At 48.2% G+C, this 15,297-nt stretch overlaps 1 protein-coding gene across 3 annotated transcripts; it reads left to right on the top strand.

The window, feature by feature from the left end:
- Positions 1 to 1,614: 1,614 nt before the first annotated feature.
- MKS1 (MKS transition zone complex subunit 1) lies at positions 1,615 to 13,542 on the top strand. Of its 3 annotated transcripts, none has more exons than XM_086624394.1 (18): positions 1,615 to 1,688; positions 1,765 to 1,828; positions 1,928 to 2,014; positions 2,370 to 2,525; positions 2,951 to 3,048; positions 3,259 to 3,387; positions 3,703 to 3,807; positions 4,200 to 4,308; positions 5,188 to 5,244; positions 6,100 to 6,142; positions 6,594 to 6,656; positions 7,474 to 7,544; positions 8,391 to 8,460; positions 9,564 to 9,671; positions 10,228 to 10,361; positions 10,971 to 11,053; positions 11,136 to 11,233; positions 11,729 to 13,542. In XM_086624394.1, exons 1-18 carry the CDS (start codon positions 1,615 to 1,617, stop codon positions 11,833 to 11,835), a joined length of 1,656 nt encoding a protein of 551 aa, XP_086480520.1. In that variant the 3' UTR covers positions 11,836 to 13,542. The 3 variants fall into 3 exon arrangements, with proteins under 3 accessions (XP_086480520.1, XP_086480519.1, XP_086480518.1); XM_086624393.1 differs by having other exon boundaries at positions 1,765 to 1,881; positions 1,912 to 2,014; XM_086624392.1 differs by having other exon boundaries at positions 1,765 to 2,014.
- Positions 13,543 to 15,297: the final 1,755 nt, after the last annotated feature.

The raw sequence follows: 15,297 nt of genomic DNA, 5'->3' as shown, positions 1-15,297 counted from the left end.
GGAAAGATTAGGAGATGGATAGGAGGGAATAAACCCGTGAAAGGAGCCGTTTCGCATGCAGATCCTGACAGGTTTTGTTCCCAACACCCTGGAGCTCTGTGCAGGGTGTAATAAATGAGTTGGTCCCAAACAGGATTCCAATCAAAGTTTACAATTTATTAAAGGAATAAAGGCAAGCGAACAGCGCTGGGTGCGCCGGGAGTCTCCGCTCCACCAAGACGCACACCCGCCGTAGCAGTTTTTCTTGTATTTATACAAACATACTCATAACCCCCCCCCAAAAGGGCAGTCTCTCCCAGGAAATCATTTCCATAGTCCCCGCCTCAGGATCCGCCTCAGGCTCCTCCTTGACACGCCTTCTGGTGGTCGTGGGCAGGGGTCTTCAAGATGAAGGCCGGAGGTCTTCCTCACTGTGTACTTTTCACCTCTTCCCTAAAATTCCCGATTTGGCTGAGCTTGCAGAGCCAAACCGGTTCCAGCCTGGCCTGTCCTTGAGTGGACATCTGGTTGACTCCTACCTATCACTGTCTGAATACAAGTGTTAGTTTCTTTAGTCCTTGTCTTTCCTACATAGGCTAGTTTTTGTCTCCCTTCCTCCCTACAGATGCGTGGGTCATGAGTTACAACCTTGCTGGCATTTGTTTTATCTCTCTCACCAGCCTCCTCATTGGGTAGTTAGTATTTCAAAACTTCTAACATTTCACAGCAATAATTCATACAACAGTTAATCTAGCAGTTAGTATTTAATATCTAAACAATAACTAATATAGTATTTTATGTCTATTCCTATATTCCCTCCATCAGTCCCCCCTTTTTGTTAAATCAAGTAAATTCTTTTACTTGTGTAAGTTTCCTGATTGATACAACATTTTGTGCGTTGAAGATTCCCTCTTAAACATGTGCCAAACCCATATGTACAGCAGTGTCAGTAACAATATTAAAGCAGCTGTAGTTATTAACAATATTATAACAGGATGTTTTAAATGACTGAAAAATCCTGAAGCGGAAGGTGACCATCTAAAGAGTGCTTCCCAGCCTTTATGCTCTCCATCCTTTTCTACTTTTCACCATTTCCTTTTATCTCGTTTTGCATCATGATGAACTGTCGCCAGAGTTCTCTGCTCCGCAGTGACGGAACATCCTGTGTGTCACTGGTGGTCGGCAGCATCACGAGGCATTTCGCAGGTTCACGTTTTTGCATTTCACAGAGATCTTAAACTAAGACAATCACTCCTCTTGAACAGGCGCACCCTGCTCCTCGCCACCCATTTGCACATCCATTGTCCCGTACTGACACCAATCAAATGAATATTTTTTACAAGGGTGTTGGGAACAGCCCAGCGCGTCCCCACGGGGATACCGGGATGGCGGGGGCTTTGCTCCGGGGGGGTCTCACGCGGCGGGATGGGGGGGACCCCCCCTCCCGCGGAGGCAGCGGGGCTCCGTCCTGCGGAAGCCGCCCTGGCGGCAGCACCGGATCCCGGAGGCAAAGGGCCGCCCGCGGCCGAGCCGGGAGCCCCGGTGCCGCGCGGCGCCCTCCGGCCGCGGGGGGGCGCTGTGCTGGCGCCGCCCCGTCTCCACGGTGAGGCGGCGGCGGCGGCGGCGGCGCGGGCCATGGCGGAGCCGCTGTGCAGCGCGGGCGGCGCCGTCTACCGCTCCCGCGACCCCGTGCGCAACCTGCGCCTCCGGTGAGCGGCCGCCCCCGGCCCCCGCCCCGCCCCGGCTCCGGGCCCGCCGCGACGCTCCCTCTCTCCTTCCCCGCAGGGTCCGCATCCAGCGGGTCACGTCGGCCGGGCCGCTCCTGCCGCAGGCCCCGCCGCCGCTCGCCGCCCCGCGCGGCCCCGAGCTGCTGGGCCTGGCCGGCCGCGCCGCGACCGGTACGTGGGGAGCCGGGCGGGGGCAGTGGGTGAGGGCAGCGCCGCCGGAGGTGACTGGGCCCTGTCCCGCAGGTGCCCGGCGGCCCCCGGACGAGGAGGAGGCCGAGGTGGGGTGGCAGGAGAAGCTCTTCAGCCAGGTGGGTGTGCGGCGGCGGGCCGCGGGGGAGCCCCCCGGGTCGGGAGGGGTCTTGGGGGAGTTTCTCCTCTTTGTGCCGCCCGACGGCCCCTCTGCCGCGCTGCCTTGTAGGGTCTCCTGCTTCGGGGTGAGCTGCTGTGTCAGATTCCCTCCGGGTGGGCACCGGTGGGTGCTGTCAGCCGCGACACGCCGGAGCAGTGTCGGAGCCACTCTGGAGCTCGGGTTGTTTGCTGGGAGATTCCCAAATGATCTTGTTTCTCTCTGTGGCGGCTTTGGAAATCTCAGCTGAGAAGTGTCTGTAGCTCTGACTGTGCTGGTGAAAGGCAGCTTTCGCACTTCACCCGTGGTGCTCTCAGTTTGAGGTGGATCTGTACCAAAATGAGTCGGCCTGCCAGACTCCCCTGGACCGGCAGTACCACGAGGAGATACTGAAACTGGAGAAGGCTGGAGGTCGGAAGAACTGTCGCATCTTCACCTACACTGATCATGACCGGTTCACCAATCTAGAGGAGGTACCAGCTCTTAGTTATGCATTATCTGTACAGCAGTGTCTGTCAAAACCACCAGGCCCCCTGCAGAGGGAATGTTTGTCCGTTCGTGGCCATGCTGGATATCCTGAGTGCAGGAGAGCATACTGCTGCTGCAAAGCAGCTTCACCTGGTGCCCCAGACCTGTGATGAGATTTCCCTGTTTCAGAACAATGGTCAGGGATAGCTTGGAGAGACTTGGTTTTATAGCATTGCTCTGTAGGTAACTTGCTGGGTGGAGTTTAGCTATACTTTCCCACAAGAACAGTGGACGAAATCTGCAGTTTTTTAACAGTTTGTCCTTGTATGTGGGTGTATACATACCTGTTCTGTCCTCCAAAAGTGGAGCTGTGTTTGGGAAAGATGCCCTGTTATAATTAAGCTGGTTCCTCTCTGTTTCTCTCTTCCAGCACTGCCAGAAGGTAACTGACTCAGATCATGAAGTGCCATCATATCTGGCAGAGAGGATGGCCAATGTAAGAAGGAGAAGGCAAGACCGTAGGCCAATGTGAGTGCAAACTGGGACTTAGAGCTTGCTAATGCAGATTTCCTGGTGCTGGTGCCCCAGCTGCCGAGCAGCCTGGTCTGTGGAAGTTGGTGGCTTGAGCAATGTTGCACCTGGAATCCAGCAGGTTGACTCCTTGCTGTGGGGCCTTTAGTGCTGCCTGTGCTGGGCTGCTGAGGTGAGCTGTGACTTGTGCTGTTCTGTTGTTGACAGAGAAGCAAGTTCTCTGAAGTCGAAAATCATCACCTGGGAACCCTCGGAAGAATTTAAAAAGAACAGTCATGTGATTAACACTCCTGTCCAGACCATGTACATCATGGGGGACTTGGGACCTTATGGGAAGTAAGTAGAATTCTGAAGTGATCTTAATTTCCCAAAGGGAAACCCATCTTCCCTCCTTGCTCGAGTCTCCCGTTTCATTCATTAGTTAAGTAGAGAAAATTCCAAGAGCTCAGTAACTCAGACTGCCATTTCTTTCTGCTTCTTTCCTCATTTGGGAGGTAACTGAGTGTATATCTCCAAAAGGCTTCTTAAACTAATGTAGGAAAGTATGGATGTGTTTGTTCCCCCCATATGCCTTTACCGAGTCTGCTGTTCCAGAGCAAGCAAGTGCCTGTGTTCTCTGTTTAGAATGTGTTTCTTGATGTCTTCCATTAGGCTTGGTCACAGGGAATACGAACATGTTCTTTGCACAATCAAGGTAGATGGCAACGGGGTGATCACAGTGAAACCTGACTTTACTGGCACCAAAGGAGCCTATCGGTGAGCAGGGCTGATACAGAGGGCTGAAATGGCTGTCTCCTGGTCACCCTTCAGGCAGTGGACCAGCGCTTAAATTGAGGGATGTTTTTTAGTTTTATTCCAGAGATTTCTAAGACTAGACTATTGTGTACTTGTGCTTGGTGTCGCTGCATGTGTGATGTGTGAGGCTTTGGTGCCGGTCCCTAGGGATACAGTTTATGCATATGCTGGATGCAAGTGAGTCTCCCTTTTTGATGCTGTCAGGCACTTGGGAGCGAGGAGAGGGCTGTTAGTGCACAGCCCTGGTGGAGAGGGAATTGCAGCGTCGGGATGCCACAGTGGATGCTGTTGCTGCCTGCGCCTGTTCACTGTGTAATGAGGGAGCTTTGCCCATGTGTTTTCGGGTTCTGCAGGATCGAGCTGGATGGAGAGAAGCAAGAGGTGTGGAAATACACCATTGAGAATGTCTCTGTCCAAGTGCAGCCAGAGGAGGAGGAACGCGAGCAGCGTGTGTTCAGAGACGTAAGGACTGGCCTGCGCTGATCACATTGACTGGTTCTCCTGATTTGACAAAGGGAACTTAGACCTTCATGTAGATGTAATTGTTAGTGCTGTAGACACCGAAAGTTGACAAAATGAATGTCACTGGCAGTGGGTCTCATCATGCCCAGCAATTTGAGAACTCAGATACTCCCTGACTGCTTCATTCCTTACTCAAGGTAGTGATCATGTCTGATACTAAGTGTGTTGGCTTCTGACTGCAGTGATGTATGTAGTGAGAACCGAGGCGAGAAGCCACCTAAATTCCTGCCTTTCTAGTGTCACCTGCCAATGGTTTTCCTTCTCTTTCCAGCAGTGGGCAAACCCTTTCCTTGGTCTTCCTCTTGCTGCCTATGTACTTATCAAATGATTTCTTGTTACCCATAATGTCATAGCGTATTTGGATATAATTTTATGTCTTGATTTTTCTGAATTCTGAATTCTGTGGCAGTTTATAAAGGTACTTAATGTTTTAGTTTTTCATTTTTGTGGTCAATAAGGAAATCATGATTTTGTTGCACTGATCTCCCATCTGTTAATTTCATTGGAATAGTTTATACCTGTGCTTTTAACATGTCATTTAAGCTCTGCTGATTCTTCAGAGCTTCTTTTTCCCCAGATTGGCCTTTGACAAGGTCTTCTCTGAAGCCAAAGTTCCATGCAATGTTAGCAGTTATACGTCTTTGTTCTGTTAGATGCTTATATTCTCTGTGTCTGCTATAACAATTTAAAAACCCTGTGTGCTAAGCCTCTCAACAATTTAAATTGGTTTTAAGTTATATGCATTACAATTTTTGCAATAAGTAAAAATATATATGATAAAAAAGACACTTTTTTGATCTGCTTGTTCTGTGTTTTCAGCTGTATGGTCGGCACAAGGAATACCTCAGTGGTCTTGTAGGCTCAGAATTTGAAATGGTGAGTACCAGTGGCACTTGGCAGGGACCTGTAGCCCTGCTGCCTTTGGAGAGTGTTGACTTGGTTAGCATGGCTGCCGTTTGTACCACAGTCTTCAAAGATAGTTTCTTTCTGTGGATATAGTGGCAGTTTTAGTGGCTTCTCACGGAAAATTCAGTCAAAAGGGACACATTGCAATGGATATGAGGCCTGCAGAGATCCATCTGGCATCTGTCAGACCAGCAGTAGAGTGTGCTGAACGCTGCAGTCTCTGTGAGACTGCATGTACTGTCTGAAGGCCTTTGACTCTAATACTTTAAGAAGAAAGGAGGGTTTGCATGTTTATAACTTCTTGAGTGTCAAACAGATCTATGTGCCACTTGAAAGTAACAGCTGCTCCCACCCTGGAACTCATGCACAGTTTCCCTTCTCACTGAATTACCCATAATGCAGTCTTTTTTGTTCAAATCTTCTTTGCTGAAGTGTGAAAGTTGTTGTACTTTCTTGTACTTCCATAGAGTGTCTCAGCTCATCCTGTGCTTCCCACCTGCCCCACCTTAGGGAGGAACACTACAGGAGGCACAGGACTATGATTTCTGCAAGTGACTGCTCACTACAATTTATATCCATCTCGAAGCCTGCAAAAAGACCTGATTTACAGAGTAGTGAACTCCTGCAGTCTAGAAATTTGGTCTCTGTAGGGAGCCTCTCTCAGAGGAACTGTTCGCTTCTGGAAAATATGATACGAGAAGTCTGACCAGCAGAGTGAATCATTGATGTGCAAAATCTGTGTGGGACCCTGTTAGGAGGGGACTGTATGATGTTCCACCAGTGGTCGTTGAGCCCTTTATCTCGTTTATCTGCTTGTTCTTACAGACTCCTCCTCGTACACTGAGGCTTTTTGTGAATGGAGAAATAGGTGAGTCCTTACTAGAACAGTAACTGGAGGGGAAAATCTGAGTCTGCTGAGATGATTGAGACTATAAAGGGTCCAAGGATTCATGGATCACAGGCTGGTCCAGAGGAGGTGATTCCCTAGAATCCTTTACTTCCTCCTTCTCCTCCCCTGTTTTCGCCAACTGACCCTTTGAGCAGCATTTACAGATTAGAGGTTCCAAATACTGCAGCTGTTTTAGGAAGTCATACGGATCCGTAGAAAGGAGAGCAGACTGGGACAGGGGTAGTCTAGAGAGGGAATCTTCTCTGAGGGTCATATTCTGTTACTTGGAAGACCCTGGCTTTTCCCAGTTTCCAGCAGTAACCACTTGTCCCTGAGGTTATTGATGCTGGCTCTCCCAAAAGCCTACAGTGAATACTAGAGGAGTTGGTGTGGAAGAGAGCAGCTGAAGCTCATTCTCTCTTCTTCTCAGTTTCAGCTCAAGGCTATGAGTATGACAACCTCTATGTTCATTTCTTCCTGGAGCTGCCTAACCGTAAGTGTTCACGTTTCCAGCCGTATCACAGCAGTTTAAGAAATGAAGCATGCTTTGGTTGGTCCATCACATCAGCTCTGCTGAAAGTCAGTAAAAGTTAATGTTGGGGCTGGAATTTAGTCAGAGGTCTTCAGAGGTAAAATTGGAGAACTCAATTGTTTGAACTGAACTCATGTCTGGGAGAAAGTAGCATCTTCCCCTCTCGTCTCTCCAAGTCAGGCTGGGACATAGAGGTCCATTGGCTTCTTAGCTAGTGGTAATGGTGACCAGCAGTCTGTCTCAAGTTCATTCCTTATACTGTGGAGAATAGCCTTCCTGCCTTCTGCATCTCAGCAGTAACTTTGTCTGATTTCAGTGGTCACCATCATGTTCTCATGTTTTGTGCTGACACTCACATGTTAAGTTTTGTCTGATAAATAAGGTTCCCAGCACTAACACGCACATCCTGCTGCATGTTTGATTCCCCTGAAGCTGTGGCTCTGCCTCCCCTCTCTGGTTATACCATGATGTTTGTCAGAAGACAAACTTTTGAGAAGCAAAAGACACTTTTGCTACTCAGTACATTTAGATGAGGTTCCATTTTTCTCTTAAGATAGAGTTGGTGCTTTTCATCTACAGTTCAGGGGGTTCTGGGAAGCAGCCATTGCCTGGAACAAGACAGGGTGGGACACAGCTAGGGAAATTCAGTGTGGGTGATGATGTCTGTTATCTCGGTCATCTGGGACTAACATTTTCTCCTTGCAGCTGCTCTGCTTTGTGACTCCTCCCTCTCACCCAAAGCAGTCACCACTATGCTCATGTTCTCCTCTTCTCCCAGAGTGGTCAAGCCCTGCGTTCCAGCAGCTGTCAGGAGTGACACAGACCTGTGCCACCAAGACAGTGGGCTGGGTAAGGATGCTTTTAAACTTGCAGAGCAGAGTTTGAACAGGCATTCTCTGAAGTGGAACATATTTAACAAGCTACAAATATGTTCAGCAAAGATCATGACTTGAGAGCTCCTTTCAAGGCCAGAGCATGTTTGGGATTCTCCTCATTCTGGTTATCATTGCCATTTTTCAGGGTGCCACTGTGTCTAAATAAAACTAGACCAAATAAAACTTCTTCAAAGCAGTTTCTGGAACCTCACTTTTTTCTTCCTTCTGACTGATTGCCTTTGGAGCTTTGATTTTTGTATTCTCTAACACTCAGAGTTGACAAAGCATTGTTCTGGCTTGCCAGGGGTGGGAATGCACACAGTCTCTAAATCAATTTCTCAAAATGGACCCCTCCTCCTGTCTGGGGTGTTGCCTCCATTGCTGTCTCCAGCTCTTCTCTTACAAAATTTGAATTTTATAAACTTTTAAATGTCTTTTATGTGAGCTAGTTTGCATATTACAAAAATCATTATCTGTCAACACTTCAGTAATACCATTATTTGAGGTATTTTGGTTGGCTCCTGTAAAGATTGTGGCAGTGTAATAGTTATGCAGCTGGCTGAGTTGTCATTTGAGGTGTTTTACTCTTTCCCCTTTTTCATTATTTTTAACAGCCTGTTCCATCAATGTGACACCTGGGAGTGTGTGCAGGTCCGTCATGCAGTCAGATGTTTGTTAGTGTGATGTGATTGATCTTGTTTGGGTATCATTACCTCTTCTCCACCATTAGTTCTTTTCTCCCTGCTCTCTGTGCCTCCTGCAATGCTAGTGATGGATTCTCTTGTCCAGGAATCTGATCTCTGTCTTGTTGCTTTTCTAGGATGATGTGGCATACTTCTGCTACCTCTTCACTTTGGACATGATTTTCACCCCAGGAGATGAGTCAGAAGGTGGGTTTCCTTGTTGCTCTGGAATGTGAAACTCTGAAGTCTTTTGACCGCAGTGTAGGCATCGTGCTAACTGGCATGTGGTTTGCCCCTCACCAAGATGAAAGGACAGTTTTAAACAAAGGGGAAAGTTGCTCATTCAGCAAATGCTCACCCTGTCACCATACAACCTCTGGACATGTGCTGTATTTGTATTTCCCAGCAATGCATTAGCATTTGCATGAATTCATTGATATTGCTCTACTTCCAGACCATAGTCAGCTTTATCCAGTTGCAAAACTACTTGGATCTTAGCTCATCTGTCTCAAAATGCCTGGCATGCTCCTCTGTGTTGCCATGCCTGGTGTACTTCATAGAGCCCTGGGACTCTGCAGCAGAAGAAACAGGCAGTTTTTTTGTGTGCAACTAAAACTCCGTGCTGAGTCTTACGTTTGTAGACACATTCAGTGACCTGTATAAGCTTTGTGTAGGTTATGTCATTTAGAAAATTCCAGCTCTATTTTAAGCTGGGCTTCTCTGCTGTCTGTTCCTGCTACTTCACTATGCTACTGCTGCTTCCTCACCAGCCCCATTGCTCTTTGGATTGCAGTTGGTAGGATCAGCTTTGCGGCGTGCCTTGCCTCTTGAATCCAATGTGGATTTGAGTATTCAACCAACACTAATGAATTTTCAGCCTACAGTAAACGCGATGAGTTTGCTTCACTGTGGAAAAAAGAAAAGCTTGGAAACCTGTAGGAGAATCCAAGTTAATCATCCCCCAATAATGGTGGGAAAGGTCAGAGATATAAAAGGTTACCCTGTTTGGCATCAGTTCATTCATGAAAGATTGTCTCATCTGCCCAGAGATAATTGAGGAACCAGTTTAGACTTCTTTTCAAAACAAGGGATTTTCCCAGATTTTTAACATCATATCAATAATTCTGTTTACATCCTCAAATCTGAGAGTTCAGCTTTTACAGGGGAAAATAATCACCCATACATCCAGGTTTGTCATTGTAGAAAAAATATAGAAAGGACTTCCTGCTAGTGAAGTTGGGCGTTCAGCTTTTTTTTTCGTATGTGATAGTCTCCCTCACAAAGCTATGATCTGCTCCTCTTCCTTGCAGATAGTCTCCCTCAGTGGCCTGTTCTCTACTTTGAGGTCCTGTCCCTGGATTTCTGGCAGAGGTATCGTGTTGAAGGATATGGTTCTTTGGTGCTGCCATCATCTCCAGGTAAAACATACTTGGGGCATTATGTTAATTGTCTGGGAGAAGGAGTTGAGTGGTCCTCTTGGGAATGGATTCAGCTGATCCTGGGGAGGCTTTGCCTTTGCACACTGAAGGGGATAGTTAGCTGTCTGTGAGGCAGCAAAGAAGGATTTGATGCATCCTGCACAGTTCTGCCTTGTTGTTGAGAAGCATCATGTGTTGCTTCTCCAGCGGTTCCATCACAAAATCTTGTGTGACAAAGCTCTGGGGTGATGCTGCACATCCGTCTTTACGATAGCAGTAGTCCTCTCTGTTCCAAATGGAGTCTGAGGGTCACAACTATTCCGACAGCCACGTGTAGTAAGGAGATGCTCCTCGTGGGCAGGGGTACTGTCAGTGCTGACTATGTGACTGTATGGGGCTGACTTACTGGGAAAATGTTATAGAGATACTATGCAGTGTTTCAGTTTCCAGCCTACTTTGGTTTGGGTCAGCAGGTATCCATCTGCCATGCTGTCCTCTGTGACTCTGAATGGATTGTTGGTCATAGGTGCTAAGATGTTCTGTTATCCTGGGTCAGGTCTCCACATGCTCACCATCCCTACCTGGCGCCCTGTGGAGCTGGGGACAGTCGCTGAGCTGAGGAGATTTTTCATTGGTGGATCTCCTGAGCTAGAAGACATAACCTACGTCAGGATACCATCAACCTTCAAGGTGGGCTCAGCTGCAGGGCATTGCTCCTGCTGGGAGATGGTAGATTGTGCTCTCCGCTTCAGATGTTTGTGGACAGCCTGGGCCAGACTTGAACAAGGATGAGCTGGTAGTGCTCTCCCTCTGACTAAAGAAATGTCTCCTCTGTGAGACTTGTGAGCATGGACAGAGGAACAGGGAAATTTTTGTGAATAAATTATAGTGGTTTTTACCAGCTATAGACTTCTTCCTGTGTTTTTGTAAGGAATCTGGGCTGTGCGGCACCTGGAACAGCTTCCTGAAGCAAGAAACCAATGGATGAGAGGCAGGCATAAATTTCACATTCTGAAGAAAGCTGCAGAGGTGCTCGCTGGAAGAATGAGCCCTGATACAGTTGTTGAGCACTATCAGCACTGCACTATCAGCTTGCTGGTGTTTAGATCCTGCCCCCAGCACAGCCCGGAACCGGCTGCCCTTCTTTCTGACGTCGCTTTCTGTGTGCAGCGGGGAAGGGAGAAACTCTGTGCCTGCAGGAGTGTGTGCTCCTGGTGGGGCCTGCTTGTTTTCACTAGGGTCAGCCTGCTGCAACAAGTGGCAGACTGTGGTTACTCTAACCTTGTGCTGTCTTTGCAGGGAGAGCGTCTGAGCCGCTTAGGTTTTCGCACAGAGACGACAGGGAGCGTCACGTTTCGGCTTTACTGCCTGCAGCAGTCTAAGTAAGTGCAGCAAAGTCAGTGCCAGCTCCATCTCGTGTGATATGTTTTGGCAGCCCTGACCTCCTGCTGTACTTCTGTGCAGAGCCTTTCTGGAAACCAGTGCCCTGAGGCAGCACAGGCAGAGTGTCCTGGACCGGCTTGGAGACTTCAGCCAGCAGACCTCTGTCTACAACGTTTTGGGTAGGGCTTTCAGTGTTGTTCTCCCTGGCGAGCCTTTGGCTCACTTTTGCCCCCTTTTTACAGAGTGGGCAGGATATTTCAGGAGAATCCATTACTGTGGGGATAATTGCCCCTCTCTGTGAGCTCTCTGAGTCCATAGCAGAGGTTAAATGTTCTGATCTGAGCTGGAAACTTCAAGAGGCATCAGCTCTCAGCAGGCAGGAGGGATAACCACTCTGTGAGGGCAGAGCCTAAGCTGACCTGCTCAGTCGTGCCTGGCACTGAGCGTAGCTTGTGGCGCTGATGCACAGGCTCTGTCTCTGAGTCTGTTGTGCAGAGCAAAGACAGTGCTAGAAATAAGTGAAGAGAGCAGCAAGGGTCAGGTGCTTTCTTGGTGGAACTTAGGAAGTAAGACTCCTGCTCCAGGAGACATGAATTTCACTGGACAGACTCATCCCTCCCCTTCCCTGAGGCTGTCTGATGCATTCTGTCTTGTTGTCACGTGCTGTGTTGTAGAGGCTTTCCAGAGGGCACGGCGCCGGATGCAGGAAGCACGTGAGAGCCTTCCTCAAGACCTCATCAGCACCTCTGCCTCCACTGTGCACCAGCCGCAGGAGCCGTGATTGACCACCTCCACTGCCTGGGAGCGCTCAGCATCTTTTCTCCAGCACAAGCTCCCATTGTTCAGCAGGAGTCACAGTGCTGCTGCCTGAAGCTTTGGAAGCCCTCCCTTTGTCCTTTTCCCTGGGTGGGGGAAGGAGTCTGTAACACATCCAGACCCAAAATCTTTGCATTTCCATAGGCACCTGTGGAAGGAGCCCCGTGTTTCCAAGGCATTTTGTTACTAGGCCCTAACAATACAGCCAATTGTATTTTTGTATTTTTATAATCACATTTCTGCTGAGCAGACTAAAATACTGACATGGGACCTGTGAACCTTTTAACACCTTTTGAAGAATTGAACAGTAAATGATTAGAAAAATTTCAAGTCTACATGACTTGGTAAATTTAGTTTTCCTCTTAAAGAAGAGGATGATGTTAAAGGTCAAGGCATGAATGCTGTTTGAGATTTAATGAAATGAGTAGATAACTTCTCGAGAAGTGCTGATAACTGTCAGCGTTTATAGCTGTGGGTCGCTCAATAGTAAAATGTATCTGTCCACCTGTGCCTTAAGGTTGATTCATTCCTAGAGAGAGCGCTCTCTGCCACATGTAATATATGAAATCAAAGCAAAGGAATGATGTTTGACAGATTGAGAACCGGAGAAAAGGGCCACATTCTGTATTTCCTTGCACGTGCCCGTAACGTTTCTGGCTCTGCGGTAAGGAGCAGGAGGCTTCTTTGTTCAAGAGTACAGCTGAAAACACGTTCCCCGTAGTTCATAGCAGAACTTTGGCTGAGGCTGGACGGTTTGCTGACATCGAGAGCAGATGATAACATTTGCACAGCAGCTGAACTTTGAACTGTTCAAGCTGTTCATTTGGTTCATTGTTTCATCTCTGATTGCAGTACACTCCATTGCTTCCTGAGGAGACGTGTGCGTACTCAGTTTTTACCCGGTTTCTTCTGCTGTTCTTTTCTCAGACTGTTCCTGTTGCCTGTTTTTGTTCCTGTTTCCAGTTCAAAGGAACAAGGCTACATGCAGACTGACAGTGCTGCCTTGATTCGTGCACAAGTCACATTTCCATGTGTTTTCCTCTGCTCCAAACACAAGGCACAGGAAGAAAAATCTCAGGCTGAGATCGTGCAGGTCTGACTGTGTCTGTAAAGTTTGAACTCACAGGCAGAATATGAAATACGAATTGGCCTTCCTCCTCTTGCTCTGCACGTTCTTCCTTTGCAGGGAATGTGAGACTCATGGTTGCAGCCACATGTGTGACTTAGAGCATCCCCCGCTTCCCTGGTGCTCCGTTGTCTTCCTCACTCCCTTCTTACCAGTTTGATCTTGTCCCAGCCTTCACTGGGAAAACCAAACTGCCAGGTTTGTTCCTCCTTGACCTTTGTTGTAATTCCTAGATCAGTCTGGCAGCTTGAGTGTGTCTGGCAATTTCAGTTATAAAAGGATTTTTGCTCACCTCCCTCACCTGCTGCCCCTCTCTTTTGATGGAAGAAGCTGCCAGCACGTATTAGGGAGCGTGGCCTGTTAAGCCGAGCAGTGTCCTTGGCCTAGAGCTGGGTGACGTGTCTTCTGCATGAGTCAGGTCTCCTCTCAGCCTTTTGATGTGACGGCTGTGAAGGCGAATGCCCAGCTCTCGAGTAGCAGAATTGAGGTGTGTGCATTGTCACGTATCAATGACACACTCACGTTTCATGGAGCGACCCGCTCAGTGCCCGGACAAAAAGCATTCGGTGAGTGTGTCGTGCTCACTGTCTCTTTTTTTTTAATCGTAATTTGCGTCGTGACCCTGTTAGGTTTATTGCGTGCTACCTAAGCAATACTTAATTTCCTCCTGGGTGTTTCTGTTGTGCTTATCACTAATCGCTGAATTGCCTGTCCCTGAAGCCCTTTTCAGGATTGAGTTACAAGGTTAAGAGAATATTCTTTTTATCAATAAAGTACCAAAACATATTTCTGATTGAGATGATGCCAAAGGCAGGTCCTGTTAGAGTGGACTCTTCTGATTAGACGATCAGGCTCTGGCCTCGTGCTCATTACCCAGCACATTTACATGGCAGGATTCGGTGCGTTGAATTTTAAGGTTACACAGAGATGCAGGCAGGTCTACATAGTTATTACTAGTTTTGCTAGTTAAAGGTCTGAATAGTGTAAAATCTTACAGAAACTCGAGAGCAAAATTTAAAAATAAAAAAATATTATAACCAGAGAAGCGATTCTTGCAAAATAAGACATTGTTAGCCGTTTTTTATCTTCGTGCTTGCAGCCTCCTTGGCCTGACAGAACAAAATGGTGCTTACAAAAGATGTTTTGGAGAAAGCCTTCAGCGAATGTTCTTTGAATATGCCCTTTTATAAATTAAACCAGCAAATTTCCATATACACATACATATATGAAAATGTCACTGATCTTTTAATCAAGGCTGGCATTTGGTGCAGGGCTTGTTCTCTGAGCTTGCCAAGGAGCCTGGACAGCTGGAATGGAGGTCCACCAGGTATGTGCAGATGAAATAGGAGATGGCCCATGGGGACAGACAGAAGGGCAGGCCAGTGACCTCCCTGGACCCCTGGGGATTTCCCTGTACAGAAGTGTCCCTACGGTTTGCACAGGAGGAATGCCTTTGCAGTGAAACTCAGCAGGAGAAGGGAGAGGAAGGGACCGTTGTGGTGCACAAGAGCTTGGGACGGGAGGGCACCAGTTCTTGCGGAAAGGAGGCCTGGCAGGCTGGGGGATGCCGTGAACTGAAGCTGGAGGGCAGGAGGAGCTGCAGCAGGCGCAGGCTGGGCAGTGCTGAACCCTCCTGGGGGAGATCAGAGTAGATCTAGCAGTGGAACTCGGAGGTCAGTGCGGTCCCTGGTGCATGGCCAGCAGCCCCCCAGCTCTGGCTACTTCATCTGCAGCAACGTAGCTGGTTTCTCTTGAGCTTTGTCTGCTTCTTCCTTCGAGGCAGACTGGAACTGTGATGTTTTTTTCAGTGCCAGCTGAACTTCCAGCTGAATGGGCATCTGTGTGAGGCTGAATCCTGCAGCCTTACCAGTGATGTGGTCTGCACGGGGGCAGGAGCCAGCTGAAAGTCCCTCGGGGCTTTCCGGATGTCTCATTAAATAAACTATGCAAACAAAGGGTAATTGCAGAAATGTTGGCTTGATGGATGAAGAGGCTGTGGGCAGTTGGCAGGGCTGGCATGATGCAAATCAGCAGCCATTAGAAATTCCAGTGTAAATGTGACAGAAAAGGAAAACCTAGAAATGAGTCATTCATGTGACTGGGGGAACAGCTTTCCACCAAAGAAGTCAGACCCCAGGACTGGGGTTTGCTCTCACCTGAGGAATATTTGAGCTGTGATAACTTCAAACGAGAGCCTTGCCAGCAAACATCAAACACCCCTTTGGCTCGGTCCCATCCCAGTGCTTGTGATGGACCAGGGACAGCGCTGTGACTGCAGGGGACATTGTGGCCTGGGAGAGT

Source organism: Tauraco erythrolophus, chromosome 21, assembly GCF_009769465.1.
Source record: "Tauraco erythrolophus isolate bTauEry1 chromosome 21, bTauEry1.pri, whole genome shotgun sequence".
In the NCBI taxonomy this organism is placed as follows: domain Eukaryota; kingdom Metazoa; phylum Chordata; class Aves; order Musophagiformes; family Musophagidae; genus Tauraco; species Tauraco erythrolophus.
The sequence above is the reverse complement of the archived record's forward strand: the minus strand, read 5'-3'. Positions and strand labels throughout refer to the sequence as shown.